This window comes from Macrotis lagotis, chromosome 3 (genome assembly GCF_037893015.1).
Source record: "Macrotis lagotis isolate mMagLag1 chromosome 3, bilby.v1.9.chrom.fasta, whole genome shotgun sequence".
Lineage (NCBI taxonomy): Eukaryota > Metazoa > Chordata > Mammalia > Peramelemorphia > Peramelidae > Macrotis > Macrotis lagotis.
In genome coordinates this window covers 21,546,147-21,566,685 of record NC_133660.1, presented here as the reverse complement: position 1 = coordinate 21,566,685, position 20,539 = coordinate 21,546,147, and the positions used below count along the sequence as shown (strand labels likewise).

At 41.3% G+C, this 20,539-nt stretch overlaps 1 protein-coding gene across 1 annotated transcript in view; it reads left to right on the top strand.

Annotated features, from left to right (window-relative positions):
- Positions 1–1,182: 1,182 nt before the first annotated feature.
- The window catches only part of PRSS12 (serine protease 12), a 94,264-nt gene continuing 74,907 nt past the window's right edge, over positions 1,183–20,539 (top strand). The window contains 2 exon segments of the mRNA XM_074228308.1: positions 1,183–1,289; positions 1,291–1,433. Of these exon segments, the coding sequence (XP_074084409.1) occupies positions 1,183–1,289; positions 1,291–1,433 (250 nt within the window).

The following is a 20,539-nucleotide window of genomic DNA, read 5'->3' as shown; positions in this document are numbered from 1 at the left end:
ATTTCTAGACTGCCACAAGGCAAGAAAGAAAAGGGAGCAACAGGGAACTCCTGTCCCCCTCAACCTTGGGATTCAAGGGAAGAAGTCCAATCTTAGGGACGTGGAAAAGGGACAAAGGTGATGGTGGGGGTTGAGCTGACTGGAGGAACCTGAAAAAGCATTCCTAAGAGACCCCAATACTGTGGGCTCCATTAGAAAAGCAAGGGGAGCCACCCCAGAGAAGAGAATGAGAGGTGGCCACAGAAGATGGAGAGGACTGGACAGTTTAGGGTTGGTCAGCGGGGCCATGTCTGTATGGAGGGTGAGGTTGCGGAGAGCCTGGGACAAATCCTTGGCAGAGTCCATTGTGCAGTTGACTCAATTATTCTAATTTTCCAATTCTTAGAGAGATCAATAGAGAGAGGCTGGGGCTCCTAAATCTGGAGGGATTTCCTCCCCTTCCTCCGCCTCCCATAGAAAGAAGGGTCAGTTATTCCTTTGCTATTTGCTCTTTAAGCCTCTGGACACAAACTTTTATTTTTTATTTTTTCCAACTCCATATATTTGCAACAATTATTATTATTATAACTTTGCGTTTTTCTCTCCCCCTTCTCGCCCCCCCCCCCCCCGAAAGCGAAGTATCTAGACTCTATCACTGACTACACTAACCACAGATCCAGCTCCATCCTGTTGTGGACATTCCTCACCGCAGAAAGCTCGTTAAACAGAAACAGCCCACTGAGGCACCGCCCCTGTCTGGGGGGTAGCCATCCCCTTCCCCCGGTAACCCCCATCTCTGGTCTCTGGGAGCAGTGAAAAGAGCATGCTTCGTTCATCCGGCTTCTGGGGACTCTATCCAATTTCCTTTCAGAGGGTTGTGATTGGCACTCTGCGCCCCCCATTTTACACAGGAGGAAACTGAGGCCCAGAGTGGTAAAGGTGATTGTAAAAAAAGGGGGCCCCAGGTCCTGTCTTCCCCTCCCCCGGGCTCTTAGCTCTACCCCCCACTCCCCGGCTGGCTCCCCACCAGGTGGCAGCCCCTCCCCGTACCTGGCGGGCCGCTCCCGGGGCGCCGGCCCCTCCCTCGCAGCTCCCCAAAGTCTCCGCCCCGGCCCGGGGGAGGCCCCGCCCCCCCAGGATCTCTGTTTCCGAGCGCCGGAGAATGGCCCAGAGGCCGAGGCTGCGGCGGGCCGGCCGGGCACCATGAGCGGCGGCCCCTGGTTGGCGGCCCTGCTGCTGGCCACGCTCCTCGGCGCCCCCGGGAGCCCCAAGCCCCCCGGCGCCCGCCGGCCGCCCGGCCCGCTGCTCCCCCCGCCGCCATTCCCCTGCCTCCGCGCCCCTGCCGCTGCTCGCCGCCCCCGAGCCCAGCCCGGGCCGGAGCCGCCACCTGGGGGCCGAGGGGGCATCCTGCTGCCCCCCCGGAGCCCCTGGGGTCCGCTGTCTCTGCACACACGGTGAGTGGCGGGACCGCGTCGCCGGGCTCTGGGGGTGTGGGGTGTGGGGGGTGTGTGGACCGACAGGTGAGCGCGGGGGGGGGGGCACAGGTGAGTGCGAACAGCCGGGGAGAGGGGAAAGGACTCCCCCAAGATCACCCAGCTGCCACCCAGCCGCGCCGCCAAGACAAGCCGGGCTGGCCAGCGAGCCGTGCCGCCGTTCCCCACCCCGGGACTCGGGGGCATCCCCGAAGGCAGCCCCCTACCTCAGGGATCCTGGGGGGCGTCCAGGGGGCAGCTGTCCCCACTGGCTCCAGCCTCGCTGCTTTGTGTCCCTGAGCCGGCGAGGGCGCGCTGTCAGCCTGCCTGCCTGGGAGGGACTGGAGCCGGCCCGGGGGACGGGAGGGCTCTCCGGGCTCCGGGACTCTGGGGTTGCCCCCCAAGATCCCCAAAGATCCCCCAAGCCCCCGGCCCTGAGCTGCCCCCGAGCTGCTTGGCCATTCATCTGACCCCAGTGATTGGTCCCAGTTGGGTCCCAGTTGGGTTCAAGAGGGGACCAGGAGCAATTCCCCCCTTCCTTGGGAGATCCTCGAAAGTCTCTTGTCTGAGCCAGCGTGGGATGGCCGAGCCAGCATCTGGTTCCTGCCCAGAATGCCAGAGGCAAGCCACCTACTCCTTAACTGGAACAAGAACAAGGGGAGCCCCAAGAAAATCCGGGACCAGCCTAAAAGGTGCCCCCAGGAATGGGAGAACCTAGTTGTACAGACACCTCCTATTCAGGGTTCACCCATCACTGGGCTACATTGATGGGAAGATCCGAGGAGGGTTCAAGAAAAGTAGTTTCCAGTTACTTTTCCTGGTTAAACAATCACAACAACAAAAGCTGACCCCGCTCCCCACCCCACCCCACTCCATCCCCTTGGTGTCTTAGATTGGGAATTTCATGGCAAATTCTTTTTTTCACCCCAGGATTCTCTCTTCATGATTTTAGTTTTTAGATTACTAACTTCGGGACCTTGCCCAGGTCATTTTATCTCTCTCCTCCCATGAGTTTCCTTTAAAATGGCTCAAACGGTCTCTTGGAGCCTTTGGAAGCTAATGGTCTCTTCGGAGGTAGAGATGATTGGATTGCAAGGGTAGACCTGGAGCCAAGAGGACCCAGAAACCTTGCCCCAGAAGCTCGGTAGCTGTGGGACCTAGGGCAAGTCATTTGACTTCTCTCATCGTTAGAATCTGGGAGACGTGGGCTCAAATCGGACCTCTGAGACTTATTAACCGTGCCCTCCGCCGGCTCCTCACTTAATTACCCTTGCGGTAGAAATGGAGACCTCAGTTTCTTTATTTCGGTTTGAATTTCAGTAGGGTGATGCCTGTGGCTATGATGTCAACCAGAAGGCTGACTGAACAAAGAAGCTTGTTAAGTGTGCGCTGATACCTGTAGTAAAACCAAAATAACATATGTGGAACATTCTTTCCAAATGTCTAAGAGCTGTGTAAATGGTCCTTGTTCCTGTGTTAAAGTGCTGTTACCGAGAGAAAGGACCCACTTCCCTCTTTGGGTTCTTTACTTTCCCTTTGTTACATCCCTTTGCCTACCCCAGGGGCAAGGCATGGGATGGTTTTTCATTTCCTTTCTTTTGGGACTGAGGCATCCCTCCTTGTGTCTTCCTGGGAGGCTAGCCAGTTGCATAGGTAATTAGCCCAAGTCTCTCTCAGCTCTCTGCCTTGGGTTTCTAGAGCCCCTTGGACTGTAAGAAAATCAGAGTAATTTTTTCTGTTAAGGAATGAAGTCATCCCTAACTACATCCGTATTCCATGGCAAGAATGTTGATAGGCTTGTAATGACCAGGAGCTGGCCCCAGCTGAGAGCTCTAGAATTTTCTTGCTGTTTACTATAAGGCATATCTAGGACTTCAGTATTGAAATTCCCACATAGAGTAGCACCAGGCACAGCAGCTGAATACCACCACCACCACCACCACCACCTCTATTACTACTACTACCCCCTTCAAAAACCATTCTCTATACTGCAAGAATGAGAGAAGGCAGTCCTATTCACTCTGTCTGACCAAGCTGGGTCTCTTGCCAAGCTTTTAAAAATCTCCTCTCCTCTCCTCTCCTCCCCTCCCCTCCCCTCCCCTCCCCTCCCCTCCCCTCCCCTCCCCTCCCCTCTCCTCCCCTCCCCTCCCCTCCCCTCCCCTCCCCTCCCCTCCCCTCCTCGCCTCACCTCCCCTCCTCTCCCCTCAACATATTTTGATAACTTAGGTACATTTTAGGCTGTTTTGCCCTTCTTTTACTTGGCAATTGACATGTATCATTTAAATTTCTCTAGATTATGTGTTGCTTCATTGTCTCTGATCTCTTTATATGTGAATAATTATTTCTTCTAAATTTCAGCTTTAATAAGTCAGGGATCTGAGTACACACAAACAACTGGTCCAAGAAACAGGATACAATGATGCCCTGAGAAACCTGGGAAGACCAGGGAATGCTTGCAGAGTGAAGTAAGCTGAATCAGAAGAACAATTTATACACTAGCAAGGAACTCTGACCAAAATCATGACCATTCATGATTCCAGAGGCTCATGATGAAACAGGTTACCCACCTCGAAATTAGATAGACTCAGAGTGCCAATTGAGACATATTTTTGGACGTGGCCAAGTGGGTAATGTTTTGTTTGGTTATATGTGTTTTGTCACAAGGGATTATGGTTTTCTTGTTCTCTCAGTTTGTTGGAGGGGGAGGTGGTAAGGGAAGAAAGTTGATCTTTATTTGAAAATAATCTATTCTACTGGTGGTGAGGAAAGACTACAACACATATACAGATAGGAAAACAGAAGGCAATTGGAGGCTGGAGAGACCACTAACCTAGAGGAGGATCATGAAAGACCTTAGGTAGGAGCTGGTATCTAAACTGAGCCTGGAAGGAAGCCAGATATGAAGAAGTCAAGGTGAGAAGAGAACATATTTCAAGCCTGGGGAACAATTTTTACAAAACCTCAGATGTGGGAAATAGGATTCCAAGGTCAACTAGTTTTAATGGAATGTAGAGACTTTGAAGGAGATTAATATTAAGTCAGAAAAAGTAGGTCAGAGCTCAAGTGTGACTGCCAAGCTGAGAAGTTTGATTTTTATCCTAGAGACAATAGGAAGCCCCTGAAGATTTGGGGGTTAGGGATGAATATGGGCTTTAGAGAGATTATTTGGTCTTTGAGGAGAATGGAGTGGAAAGGGAAGAACCTGGAGGCAGAGAAGTCAATAGTCTACTATTAACAGGGCAGATACCAAGTGATGGAGATCTTGACAAGAATGGAAGCCTCTGAGCAAAGAGAGAGAAATGGAGATGGTGTCAAATGAACAAAACTTGGGAACTCAATGGATACAGAGGGTGAAGGAAATAAAGATTCAAGGAAGGCTTCTAAGGTTTTGAATCTGAGTGACTCTTAGGATGGTGGTGCCATTCACAGAAAGAGGCTTATTTGGAGGAGTGATGGCTTTTGCAAGAATCAGGTCCTGACCTTTCTTGTATGTACTGAATTTGAAATGAGTTGCCCAGGAGGCTGTTGGTTATAATATATTATAGCTCATTGGAGGGAAAGAGGAGGAGGAAGAAGAGGAGGAGGAGGAGCAGGGGAAGGAGAGAGAGACAGAGAAACAAGCTGAGAAAAAGATAGAGAGACAGGGACAAAAAGAGAGAAAGAGAAGCAGAGATAGAGACAGACATATATACACACACACGGGGGGGGGGGGGGGGAGAGAGAGAGAGAGAGAGAGAGAGAGAAATGTTGGAGTCAGAAGATAATAGCTATGCATACTGCTGGAAGGAATCTCCGATCAGCCCAGGGAGTTTAAATAAACTCCCCAAGGTCACCCAGCTAGTACATGTCAGATGCAGGATATGAATAAAAGTTTTCCTGATTCCAAATTCACTGCTCTTTTTTTTTCCATTTCACCAGAAAGTTGACAGTGAAAGAAAGTTCTATGTTCTTAGTTGTGACAGGATTAATGCTATGTAACATTGAAGATTTTCCCCAAAAGAATCCTCCATATTTTTGACTTCCTGTGCTAATCTATGCTGAGCATAGTTTATTGAATGGAAGACTTAGGAACATATTGGACTTTGTGTTTGGAGACCCAGATTTAAATTATAGTGTGGCATTTATTCATCCATTTGAGCCTCAGTTTACTCATCTGTAAACTGGAATAATGATGTTGGAACTGCCAGTTGAGTCTCTGTGGAGATACTGCTTTGTTAGCCATATGGTGTTACTTAAAAAAGAAGCTTGCTGTGGAAGTAAACAGCACTTGCAGGAACTGTAAACATTTGTATTTTGATATAAAAAGACATCTGAAACAGGCCACCCTCGATAAGCTGTACTCTTGGAAGACCAACTCTTGTCTGAAAGGGAGTTTAATGACTCAGTTGACCTAGAAGATTGACTGGCCCTCTTCTATCTCTCTTTCTTTCTGTTCCATCTTGTTTCTGTAGTGTAGATGCTCATGAGATCACATAGATTTAAACTAGAAGGGCCTTTACAGTTCATGAGTCCAAACAGCTCATTTTTCAGGATGGGAAAACTGAGGTTAAAAACAGAGATCGGGGTGGCTAGGTGGCGTAGTGGATAAAGCACTGGCCTTGGAGTCAGGAGTACCTGGATTCAAATCCGGTCTCAGACACTTAATAATTACCTAGCGTGTGGCCTTGGGCAAGCCACTTAACCCCATTTGCCTTACAAAAACCTCAAAAAAAAACAACCACATAGATCCAAAGAAGTAAAATGCCCTGCCTAAGGTATCACACATATTGTGTTTAATGGGATTTGAACTGAAGGTCAAACCCATGGCTCTAGCTTCTATATCCCACTGCCTCTCAAATTAAGAACCGAACTTTCTGTTCCTTCTTGCCTGATTTGCCAAACTCTTAATTCTTGCCTACTGTTAAGGCCATTGGCAGATTAAAAAAAAAAAAAAAAAAAAAACAAACCCAAACCAAACAATTTGGATTTGGGGCATTGAACAACTGGAAGCAGAGGAAGCTTCCCTCAGCACTGTTGACTTGAGGAAGGTAAAAGTTGTTTAGTTATGTGATCTTGAATAAACTAGAGCCTATGGGATCATTGACTCATAGCACTGGGGCAGTTTTAGCTGTGCTACTCACCCTCTGTTCCTTCTGTTTCACTGGGTTCTAGGTGCCATCTTCTAGGTAATTTCACATTGCTTGAGTTCCAGTCCAGGGCTTCATTGATTCATGTTGCTCTTTGGATGTGATCAGCCTACTTCCTCTTTCAAACTCCCTTGCTCTTGTCAGTTTTATTCCTTTTAAAATATTTTTTAAATTATGAATTTAAAAAACCAACAAATATGAACAATATACAAAAAGATATTCATATATGAAACTGCAAACTTGTTTTATATACTTTGGCTTTTAAAGTGTGTATTGTTTAATTGTAGTAGTTATAAAAATTATCTTGAGTATAGCTTCTTACTACTTTCTTTCCTTCTATGTATTTGCTTTTGCTATTGTTCAGTCATTTATGTTGTTTCCAACTCTTCATGATTTCATTTGGGGTTTTCCTGGCAAAGATATTGAATTGGTTTTTCATTTCCTTCTCTAGTTAATTTTACAGATGAGAAAACTGAGATAAACAGGGTATAGTGACTTATCTGGAGTCACATCGTTAGTAAGTATCTGAGGCTGGATTTGAATTTAGAAAGATGAGTCTTCTTGACTTCAGGTCTGGTTTCTAGCCACTATGCCATCTAGCTGCCCCTTTATATGTTTTATTGATGCTTCTTTCTTTTTATTGTTGTCTCTATCACTACCCATTCAATATTACAACTAAGGGGAATATGATGCACCCTTCTTACCTTTACAAATTTGTTAAATACCTACATCGTGCCATGAATTTAGGGTGGGGTGTTTTGAGCCAGTATCAAAACTTATGTCTTTAGTATAGGTAGGCTGGTACAGTGGAAAAAGTCCTGAATTTGTAATCACAGGATCTTGGTGAGCACATGCCTGTGATAAATTCTAGTTACTGAGGATGAGACTGATATATTTCTTGAGCTCAGAAGTCCTGAGCTTCAGTGGCCTAAACCACTCAGTATCCATATTAAGTCTGGCACCAATATGGTGGGGGAGTAGGGGGAGGGACACCAAGATGCTTAAGAAGAAACAAATTGAAACAGGGGACTTTCAAACTTTCCTAACCAGGCTACCAGAGCTGAACAGAAAGTTTGATCTCCAAGTACAGGACTCTGGTGAACCATAGAGGGGGTGGAAGAAAGGGACTATGAGGAACTTGATGATGTTGAACTGTTTGTATTCCTGCTTAGGAAGAAGATATTGATAACTCATATGAACTTTCTCATTTATAAGAGCTATTAGAAGGAGCATATATGGCCAGGACATAGGAAGGAGTGGAATATAATGTTATGATGTGGTAAAGGGATGGAGGCAATGGGCAATGGGGGAAAGTACTGGAAGGAAGGAAAAGAAGATGAAGAAGAAGCTGAGAGATTTCACATAAGAGTAAAAAAAAAGCTTTTTCAATGTAGGGGAGGAGGGAAGGCAAGGGGGAATGAGCGAGCCTTCATTCTCATCAGAAATGGCTCAGGGAGGAAATGGCATACACATTTAATAGGGTGAGGAAATCTGTCTTGCCCTGGAGAAGGATGGGAGGAAAGGGATGGGATGAGGGGAAATGGGGGAGGGGAGGGAAGGGGGTAATAGGTGTCAGAAGAGAGGAAAGATCAAGGGAGAGGGCACTCAGATGCAACAGGATTTTGGACAGGGCCAGGATGAAAGGAGAGAAAGAATAGAATAAATGAGAGTGGGGAGGAATAGAGTGGAGGGACAGCTAGTAATAGCAACTGAGGGGGAAATATTGAAGCAACTTCTCTGGTGGACTTATGATAAAGACAGCAACTCAACCCAGAGACAGAGCCATTGGAATCTGAACACAGACTGAAGCAAGTTTTTTTTCTCTCTATTCTTGAGGTTTCCCATCTTTTTGGGGTGGGGAGGGGGTTTATGTTTATTCTTATGTTTACACTTATAACATTCAATTTACATCAATGTATGGCATGGAAACAATGTAGAAACTATCAGACAGCCTTGTGAGGGGAGGGAAGGGAGGAGGGGGGAAATTGTAGAATTCAGAGCCTTGAAAAAAATGATGGGTACAATCATTGTATATAATTGGAAAACAAATAAAATGTTTAAAAAATTAAAAACAAAAAAAGAAGAAACAAATTGGCCTAGGATGGAAACAGAGCAAGTCATAGTTTCCATGGTCTTGATTTTACCTAGACCTACATTGAGGAAATTTGAATCTCTGTCACTGAATTTTTTTTTCTGAAATATATAATGATGACACTGAATGTTGTTCTCATCCTGCCCTTTTTTTTGGGGGGGGGGTGATTCATTTCCTTTAAGTAGAATATAAATGAATGGAAAAGGTGGAGACTACATGGTATTACTTGGACCTCTTGCCTGGTAGGTACTCTCTGTTTATGGGTCATGGACACTTAACAAATGATCCTGGGAATCTGAATTTAGCTGCACCATCAGTCTCAGTATAGCTGAAATCCTTCAGCCTTTCAGGTTTCCCTTCCCAAATGGGTTGTTTTTTACAATAGGGAAGAAGAGACTAGAATGAGTTTAAGAATTGCTCTCTTTGGGGTGAGACAGCTTCTGAGTAGGTGTTTCCATCTGATCTGTGAAGAAGGGAGATAAGCAACATTGACTTCACTCTTGGCAATTGGGTTAGCTCTGCCACTGTTCTTTTTTCCCCTGTCATGAACTTGACAAATATCAACAAACATGACATTTTCTATATAGAAAGAAGACCAGAAAAAGATGATTGCAAATAAAACTGTGAATCTCAATTACATAGAGTTTATTTTTTTCAAAATATATCTTCCCGTGCTAATTATTACATTTTCACATATGCATATGTGTGTATTAAATTGACTATTATCGCCAATTTGTCTGTATCTCACTCTGTACTCTGCTGTCTTCTGTGTGTTTTTAAAATGTTTTATTGATATTACTTTATTTTCTCCCCTTTTTTTTACAGCACTATCACTTGCCCTCAGCTCTACCCCATGGCTCTTCTCTTGACCATGCCCAAAAATGTATGTCCCATATTGTATCTTTAGTCTATTTCCTCTCTGCTATGATACAGGGGAGCACGCTTCATGATCAAGTCTTTTGGAGTTATTTGAGTCACCATATTCATCAAAACTCTAAAGTCTTTTAAAATTCTTTTTCTTTGAAATCTTTTTGTCATTGCAGAAATATTTCTCCTGTTTTTTGCTTGCTTCACTTTGCATCTGTTCATAGAAGCCTTCACAGGTTTCCCTGTATCCATCCCTTACATCATTTCTTATGGAGCCACAATATTCCATTACATTCATTTTCCCTAAACTGTTTAGCCATTCCACAGTTGATGGACATCTACAAAAACCTGTTGTAAATATGTTTTACATATGAGTCACTTCCTTTTTCTTTGATTTCTTTGGAGTATAAATCCAGTAATGGTTTTAGTGGACCAGAGAGACACAGTGACTTTTGGGCTATAATTCCAAACTGCTTTTAAGACATTTCTACCAACAGTAAATCAGTTCTACTCTAACATAGGTTTTAAAAACAAGGTCATGTCAATGTGACTGATGTATTATGGAATATTTTGAATATAATGGGAATTTTCAATTTGCTTCAACATAGTTTCTTCTTTGAAAAACATCAAGAATACAGCAAACTATTCTACTTCACAATCACTGCTAAGCTGTAATCTTTCAAATGCCTACTTCCACTAGCAAATTTGATATCTTTTTCAAAGCAAATTGTCATATCTATTATATATCTTCTGGGACAGGAAGAGCTGTGAGAGGAGGAAGGCTGGTCTGGAACAACCTCATTTCCATTTCTACTCCTTCTGTCATGGTCTCTGGGGGTAGCAACCTGACCAATTTGCTCCTGCATTGGGGAGCAGGCTATTTGTAGTACTGTTTCTCTATTTCTTATCATTTAAGATGCATAACATTGTGCTACCATGTTTTTTGAGTTCCTATCTTTTTTTATTTAATATTTCACTGATGAAATTTCTGACCTCATTTTTTCACTGTGCAATTTTGCATTGCTTGGTCTGTTTGGGGAATGCATAATCAATCAATCAGTGAACATTAAGTATCTCTATACAAAAAGAGGCAACAGTTTCTGCCCTTGGGGAGCTTATAATGGAATGCGGGAGACAACAGACAAACAAATATATACAAAGTAAGTTGTATACAGACAGAGGGAAGACTTTAGAATTAAGAGAAGTTAGACAAGTCTTTCTTTAGTGGGTGGAATTTTAGTGGGAACTTAAAGCCAGAAGTAGTTGGAGCAGAGCAAGGAGAACCTGTCAGGATTGGGAGACAGCCAGGGAGAATGTCTGGAGCTGAGAGCACAGAGTGTCTTGTTTGTGAAATAGTTGAAAGGTAGTGTCTCTGTATCTGAGATATACATCAGGGGTTAAGGTATAAGAAGACTGGAAGAGGAGGAAGGGAGTTATAAAGGACTTTGAATGCCAAACAAGGCATTTTGCATTTCCTTCTGGAGGGAATAGGGAGCCACTGAAATTTATTACGTAGGTGAGAGGAGAGTGGTGATGATATTGGACCTGTATTTGAGGAAAATCATTTTATTGACTTAATGGAGGAAGGGAGTAGGAAGAGACTTGTGGCAGAGAGATTATTAAGGTAATCAAGGAGTGGTGATGAGGATCTACACCAGTGTGTACATCTCTCCTCCTATCAGAGGAGAGAAGGAGGCATATTTGAAAGGTGTTGCAAAGGTGAAATCCACCAGGCTTTGCAACTATTTAGATATGGGGATGAGAGATAGTGAGGGGTCCAAGATGACTCCTAGGTTGCAAGTCTAGTGGGGAAGGATGGTATTACCCTGTTTAGTAATAGGAAAGGTAAGAGGTGGGAAAGATGTAAGAGGAAAGATAATACGTTCTGTTTTGGATATGTTGAGATAAGCTACAGGACTTCCATTTTGAGATGTCTGAAAGGCAGTTGGAAATTAGAGATTGGAGATCAACAGAAATTGGAACAGGAAGGGCAGTTTTAAGAATTATCAGCATAATCTCTTATACTCTATTTTTCTTCCTTAAGGATGATTTCTCTTTCATCACATTCAATTTAGATCAATGTAAACCCTGGGAACAATGTAAAGACTAACAGACTGCCTTCTGTGGGGGGTGGGGGGAGGGAAGCAAGATTAGGGGAAAAATTCAAAATAAATCAAATCTGTCTTTTATAAAAAAGAAAGAATTATCAGCATAGAGATGGGACAAATGTTGAATGATAGCAGAACTGACTGTACATTAGTATACCTGTTCTCTCACAACTCCTCCGGTCTCTGTCATTTCTATTTTTTGCTATCCTTTCCAGTCTGTTAACTGTGGGGTAGAAAGAATCTTGGATTGATTTTCATTGGCATTTCTTTTATTATTGGTGATTTGAAGCATTTAAAAATATGATTGTTGTAGCTTACATTTCTTCTTTTAAGAATTGCCTACTCATATACTTTAACTTTATATACATATATATATATATATATATATATATATATATGTATGTATTGGAGAATGCTACTTATTCTAATATATTTGCATCAATTTGTATTAATTCCTCATGAAAAGCTAGGTGAAATAGTAAATAGAGCATTGGTCTTGGAGTCAGAAGAATGGGAGTTCCAATTTGGCCTCAGACACTTGACACTTACTAGCTGTGTGACCTTGGGCAAGTCTCTTAACCCTGATTACTTCACATTCAGGGTCATCTCCAGTCATCCTGATTTATATCTTGCTACTGGACCCAAATGACTCTGGAGGAGAAAATGAGGCTGGTGACTTAGCACAGCCCCCCTCACTCAAATTCTAACTCATGTGCTTGTCATGGCATCACCTGACGGATATCATGGTCTTCTTTGAGAATGAAGGACAATCATCATTAATTTCTTACATATCTTGGGTACAGAGCTTTAGCAGAAAAATATTTTGTGAAGTCCTAATCCCTTCTTTACATTTTTAACAAAAATATGCTGTAATTCTCTGCTAATTCTAATTACCTTAACTTTATTTATGCAGAAACTTTTCAATTTTATATGATCAAAATTATCCATTTTACCTACTGTGACCTTCTCAGTCCCTTGCTTGATTAGTAACTCTTTCCTTATCAAAAGTTGTGGATGGTATCTTTTTCTTTTATCTTCCAATTTGTTGCTGATATGGCTTTTTATATCTAGGTCATGTGTTCAATTGGAGATTACTGTATTATATGACATGGAGCATTGATCTAAACCTATTTCCTGTCAGACTATTTTCTATTTCACCTAGCAGTTTTTGTGCAACAGCGAGTCCTTAATCTAGTAGCTGGAATCCTTGAACAATGTGCTACCATGTATGATAGCTTCTTTTGTTTCTACTCAGTTCTAGTGATCTACTTTCCTAGTTTTTTAGCTGTATTGTCTTGTCCAAAAATCCCCCCACCCACAATAGGATAGTCAAAGGTCTGGGCCAATTCTAAAGAAAGAGACTGGGGAGATCCAGATTGATTATACAAGTAGTTTAATAATCGAAGGGGATCCTCACATGGGGGGAGTCTAGGGCAGCAGCTATACAACATATTGGAATCCCCACAAAGACAGCCCCCCCCACCTAAACCCTTATGGTAATTATAGAAATTAGACAAAGGGGAGGGGGGGGTTATAGAGTATATAGTACAGATTGACTGACATTTTAGGGTTTACTCTGTTCATCACTGGACTTGGGTCCCAGACACCTGGGTGCCATATCAGTTCTGTTTGTCTAGAGTCCTAGCATGCAAGCCCTTGTAATGGTCACTGTTGTAATGCCCCAGTCAGTATGTTTTCTGTTGACTTGCATTAATCTTCATTTACATTATACACAGTTTCCACTGATAGAGAGCCACATTTAATATTATTATTATTATTATTATTATTATTATTGTTTTGGCTTTCATTGATAGAAGCTTTTGTTAGGAAACCCATATTATTCATGACCTTTACTGCTAGAGACTTTTGCTAGGAAACCCACATCATGATTTTTCATTCTTTAAGGAGTCCAGGGGCAGCTAGGTTGCACAGTGGATAGAGCACTGGCCCTGGAGTCAGGAGTACCTGAGTTCAAATCTGGCCTCAGACACTTAATAACTACCTAGCTGTGTGACCTTGGGCAAGGCACTTAACCCCATTGCCTTGCAAAAGCTTAAAAAAAAAACCTTAAAAAAAGGAGTCTGCATTATTATGCTATTCACCTATAGTACTAAATATTTTTGATGATTTCTACTTTATGGTCTGGTTTGAGATTTGTACCACTTGGTCTTGTCACTTTGTTTTTGTTTTTTCCCTTTTTTCTTTAGATTTTTGATAATTTGTTATTATTTTGGTTATTATTTTTATAATTTTATAATGTAAACTTTGGTAATTTTACCAAATTTATAAATTAATCTAAATACTGTCATTTTTTATTATATTGCCAAAGCCCAATCCTGAGTTATTAATATCTTCCAAATTATTGAAACCTTTCTACTTTACATCATTTGATTATAAGGTTTTTTAAGATTTGGAATATATTCATATTTTTTGCAAAGGTGCCATAAAGAGTTGAGAAATATACATATATATGTACACACACACACACACATATATATATAATATATATATATATATAACTTTCTATTTATATTTAGTGATCACCAGAGATCTATTATATGTATTTTTTTTTAAATTACATTCTGGTTTTCCACTTCTTTCTTGTTTACCTTTTTTGTTGGATTTATCCAGGTCTGAAGTAGGCACATTCCAAATTATTATGATTTTGTTCTCTATTTCTCCCTGCAAATCAATCAATTTTTTCCTTTACATAGTTACTGTTCTTTAGTGACAATGGATAGACAGACAGATTGACAAAACAGACAATTCTTCTGTTCTGTTACTCCAGACCCCTAATTGTTGACTCTTATACCTCCTCTCCCTCCCCCCTTTAGCCTATCAGTTATGATCCACAGCTGATAATGGAATTTGTTTTGCTTATGGCTGTTTCCTCCCTTTTGACATTCACCACCAAACTGTTTGTGTGTATTCAACCTGCCTTTGCCTAGTTTAGATAAGGGAGATTAATGAGATGCTTGTTCTCCTCACTCATTCTTTCATGTTTGTGTGCTTTTCTTTTCATATTCCTCAATTACACCAAATGACAATTCCCTCCCTTCTTCCTCATTTCTTTCTCAATATATTACTTTCACTCCCTTTTCATTCCTCTTTAAAAGCAACAAAAAACAAAAACATCTTTTGATGCTTTGGTTTTCTTTCTTAGCTCAGTAGGATTCTAGAGGGATACTTGTTTCTTCTCTACCTCCCTTCAAAATATAAGAATTTCATAGTCATTTAAATCTGTCTAATTCCTCAAATCTGTTTACCTTTCTAGGTTTTTCTTGTTTCATGTATTTTAATTTCAAAACTCAACCTAGCTCTAATCTTTTCTTTGGGACTATTTGGAGGTCCTCTCTTTTATTGTAGGTCCATTTCCCTCTGTAGTATTATGCTGAAAGGGAAAGTGATTCTTAATATGAAGTCTTTCTCATTTGTCTTTCAGAACATCATTACATAAATGGTTTCTCCTTTCAGTTAGTCCTGGTTTTGCCTTTTGTAGCTCTTTAGTGCTTACACATTCTTCCTGGCTGCTCATACAACTTTTTCTCTGACCTGGAAGCTCTGGATTTTAGATGTGATGTTTCAAGATATAAAGGGATTCCCTTCAGGAGCTGACCAGTGGATTCATTTTCACTTTGTCTTCTAGTTCTAATAAATCTTTATTGTTGATTTCTTGAAGGATGGTGTTTCAGTTTGGCTATAGTTTTCCAATAGTTGAATAGTTCTTAAATGTCTCTCCTTGACCTCTTTCCCAGGTCACTTGTTTTTGATAGTAGATGTCTTAAATGAACGTTTCTTTTATCAGTGTTTTGACTGTTCTGGGGATCAGGAAAGGCGTCACCTTAGATCTTTCTTTGGGGTGAGGTAGTTATGTGGGAAAGCTGGGCTTTTTTGCATCTTCTCATATTCAGTCCAAACTTAAGTTGAAATGTTGGTTTACTTTTTTTCCTGGCAATTCATGAATTAATTCAACTAGTGTTTGGTACAGTATCAGATTCATTTGGGGCTTCCAAAGACCTCTGTTCCATATATACGTGTGTGACCTTAGACAAGTCACTTCCCCTATGATGATTTTTAGTTTTTTTTCTGTGTGTTAAATAAGGGAATTGAATGAAATAATCTCTAAGGTCCCTTCTAGATTGAAATCATATGTATAATAAGATGATATTGCATATAATTACAACAGGGTCATCCCAGTCTTCTCTCTCTCTCTCTCTCTCTCTCTCTCTCTCTCTCTCTCTCACTCTCTCTGCAATGGGGTTAAGTGACTTGCCCAAGATCAAACAACTAGGTAATTATTAAGTGTCTGAGGTCAGATTTGAACTCAGGTCCTCCTGACTCCAGGACCAGTGCTCTATCCACTGTGCCACCTAGCTGTTGGACTTTGGACAAGTTACTTACCCCTGATTGCCTTGCATCCAGGGTCATCTCCAGTTGTCCTGATTTATATCTGGCCACTGGACCCAGATGACTCTGGAGGAAGAAGTGAGGCTGGTAGCTTCCTGGCATCACCTCCCTGATGTCATGGTCTTCCTTGAGAATGAAGGATTAAAAAAAAGTATAATATGACAAAAGCATAGACCCTGAATACCTACTTTGTGTGACTTTGATTTAGCAAGAATTCATTCAGCAGCCCCTATGTGGATGAGTTCTGGGTTATATCTATTGAGTTTGAGATTTCTGTAGGACATGTAGTTTAAAATATTCAATGGACAATTTGGCAATATGGGATTGGAGTTCATGAGAGAATATTGAATATCTAGATTTGGGAATCACCTGAAAAAAAGATTATAATTGTAGCAGCTGATAAGATCACTGAGTGAGGGTGTGCAAAGTGAGAGAGAGAGAGAGACAGACAGAGAGACAGACAGAGGGACCCAAAGACACAGAGACAGAGAGACAGACAGGCAGAGAGAGACAGAGAAAGAGATAGAGAAAAAGACAGAGACACAGAGAAGAGAGGGAATGAAGGAAGAGAGAGAGAAGGGGGGAGAAAATGAGAGAAGAGGGGAGAGAGAGAGAGAGAGAGAGAGAGAGAGAGAGAGAGAGAGAGAGAGAGACTGAAACAGACAGACAGACAGAGAAGGGAGGGAGACAGAGAGGGAAGGGAGGGAGAGGGGGGACGAGAGAGTAAGAGACAGAGAACAAGGAAGAGAGGTCTTGAACAGAGCCTTTGGAAATCTTAAACCATTTTTTTCTTCTTTTTTTTTCTAAAGGAGCTGAAAAAGAAAGGTGGGGTTTTGTATTCATTTTTTCTATGTTTAGCCATTTCAATAAATATTGGGTCCAATTCACAAACATCCTAAATCGAACTTAAATGTCTAAGCTGACTCATGTGAGAGAGCCTTTACTAAGGGGAGGCAGCTACCAGTCCATTTTATCCTCTGAAGAAAAGACATTTCATGAATAATCAATGGTCAATTCACTATGAATTGAAGAGAGGACACGGGGCCTCTTCAGTGAAATGCTTATGAAATAGTGTGACCATCATCATGTATGATTAAATGAGAATTGGCTTTCATTTTTTACTTTATCTGAGTTGAATAAAAAGTCATTTTATGATAGCAAAATGGGAATACTTTACCTATTAAATATAGTTTGAAGTGACACACTCCATCATAGAAATTCTTTCTTCTCACTATTAGCATTAGCACAAACTGAGCATTTGCCCTCTCACATAGTGTTTGAATAAATTTCAGCATTAAAGTTCCAAAATGAAATTATTTTTAGATTCTTTCAATATGTGGCTTTGGAAATTTCATAATTCAGACAGAAATATAGCTTCCCATCCTTTGCAGCTGGTGTTGGGTATGACGGACTGTAGTTATTGCTTAACAGATGTGTGGCAACAGGAACTTTTCTATTTCTCTTTTAGAAATTTTATTTGACCAGCTACTGGACATCTCTCAAAACTTTCAGAAGTCTCTGTTTTCCTCAGAATCAGAACAATAAGATAATCTCTTGCATATGGCGCTCCCCCATGGCTCTAGACAAGACAAATGACTAGGCTGCATACATAGTATAACACACAATGGAATGGAAGAGATTGTGTATGGCTCCTTCAGCCTGACTTGCGAAGGTCACATGGGAAGCATGGAACAGAATAAAGATTTGAACAAGGTTCTTTGTAAGCCCCAGCTGAACTAGATGCTTTACAAATGCTGGTTGAATTAGTGAATGGATATGTTGGTGGAAAAAATAAAGAGACATTTCGACTTAAGATTAGATAACATAAGAGGCTGTGAATGCTTTCCTGCATAGCCCCTCCCCCCACTAACCAAGATCTACACTTTGGTCCCCTATCCTTCTTTTTTGCTTCTCAGACTACACATTGGAAAGGTATTTTTAAGATTGAAGAATAAGTGGGCAATGGCAGCCTGATGCCATGGAATAAGGAAACATGGGGAAAAAGACCAATTTCCCAAGCACCCAGATGAGAATTTATACCAGGTCGTAGGTTTAGGTGATCCCTGATTCCAGGTCATGAGTGACTTGAAAAGATGAAACCCTGAAGGGATTTAAGGGATCTTTTTGGAAACTGAGATAAAACATGATTTAGAAGGAAGAGCAGTTAATGGCCTAGAAATAAGGGGATTGTTCCCTCACTATATGACCACGTGCATATCACGTCTCTCCTTTATGCCTTAGATATTGCCATGGTTATAAAATGATAGGGTTGAGCTACATAATTCCCTTTTTGTTGCTGTTTTTAAATAAATTTCTTTTTTCCATCTAAAAAAAGAGAGAGACAAAGTGTGGTTGTGGAAAAGGATACCAAAACAGGAATTAAAAAAAAAAAGACCTGGTTCTGATTACCAAATATTTTGCAGACAAATTGTGTGACAATGGGCAAGCCTTCTCCAGGTCACAAAGTTCATAGAATCATAGATTTTAAAGTTGGAAGGAGTCTTAAAAGGTCAGTAAATCCAATCTCTTCACTTTAGGTGAGGAAATTAAGTTTCCAGATGCTTAAGTGACCGAGGTCAAATAACTACTAATTACCCACGATAAGATTTAAACCTATTGTTCCGATTCCAGGTCCATTCTTTAATCACTATATGATGCTTTTTTCCATGAGATTTTCCAAATTGAAAAATATCATATAAATGTAAGGTGGAAATTATTCAGTCTAGCAAGAGAGATAATCAAGCACTCCCAGTGCATGTTTAATAAATTCTTGTTAGTGAACAAGATGAAAAGTAAATATTGAAGCATAGCTTAAGATCTAGCACATAGTAGGCAATTAACAGATGTTTCTTGCAGGATTTCTTTCCAGAGAATGTTATGTACCTTCAGCATACTCTATTTGTTGTATATACCATTTCAGCATGACTATCAGGTTTTATTTCTATGATTAAATTATCCATTGCCTAAAAGAAGAGCCATGCAATACAATCCAGTCCACTTTATTTCACTAGAATTATTCTTATTGATATCTGCATCAGGGGAGGTATTTCCATACCAAGACTTCTTCATACTGTTGAAATCTCAGGTCTATATGTGCCATGCCAAGTTCTATCACTATCTTGGTGTGAGTGGGACATACATATAAGTAACCCAGTCAACACAAGGGAGACTGCTACTTGGTCTCACCCTAGGACCTGTGGATTTGTTTTCTCTTTTTTTTTCTCAGTCCAAACTCTGGTTGTAGTTCTGCAGCATCCTCTGGGTGCCAGGTACTGCTCCTACCACCTTCTGGGGATCTCTCAGGGCAGCCCTTCATTCTTGCTGCTTCTAGGTGTGAATCCTTCTAGATCCTCCTGTTCTATCTCTGACCAGACTCACTTGGCTAGCAGGTCTCCCATTTCTATTGCCAATTGGTTTCTGGCTGACTTGCACAGTTCTGGGAAGGAAAAAGTCACCTCCTATGTCTTCCTACTAGATTTTTAAAAATCAATATTCAGTCTTATGTGAACTTTAAGGTTTTGTCAGAGTAGGAATGTGGAAACTGGGCAAGCTGCCTCCCATTGAGGCATTCAGATTGGCAGGAAAGCCAGCTTTTTTAAAAAGCATATTTTGTTGGTTCTTTAGCAGTTTCTGCTATTGTTGTTATCCAAAAGAACATTTTCTCAGTGAATCATTGTTATGAAAAAATATTTTCCACAGATATTTCCAGGTTGTTGAGATCAGTCTTTAGTTTGTCTTTTTCTACTTAACTAATTTCATTTCTCCCTTCATTTCCTTCAGTGTATTTACTCCTTTTATTGGCATGTCTTCCATTAGAGTTTTGTTTCTGGGACCATCACTGGTGTTAATTTACTGTATTTCCTCATACATCCTATTGACTTATTTTGTTGGTGTTTTTGTTTTGTCTGCTCATTTTTTTTGTCCCTTTTCTTCTTAGAATTTTCATTTGAGGTTTGTTTTTTTTTTTTTTTTGGTCAAAGAAACCATTGCTTCCTTTAGTTGACCTTTCTGTTGGTGTTCTTGCTGGGATAAGAAGCTGAGCTGCTCTATGTCCTCTTCCTCTGTCCTTATACTTCATACTAAGAATCCTGGGGCCATGTTTTAGGATCAAGATGAATGTGTTCTTTCCAGTCATTTGAACCATAGTGAATTACTTAACTTTATTTAGAATGAATGAGTGCATAATCTTTGAGCCTACGTTGTCCTCAGAATCATCTGGCAATTCTATGAATATTTACCATGAAGAGCAGTCATGGTATGGTGACTAGATGGCCTATACCTGAACCAGAAAGACTTGGGTTCTAGTTCTTCCTGTTACACCTGCACACCATGGGCAAGTTACTTTACCTTAGTGCTCTTGGGATAATCTCAAAGATTAAAAGTTGCAGAGAAATGGTGATCTGCATTGATGGAAGGTTACCTTGGGGTGGCTAATTGGCGCAGTGGATAAAGCACTGATCCTGGAGTCAGGAGTACCTGGGTTCAAAT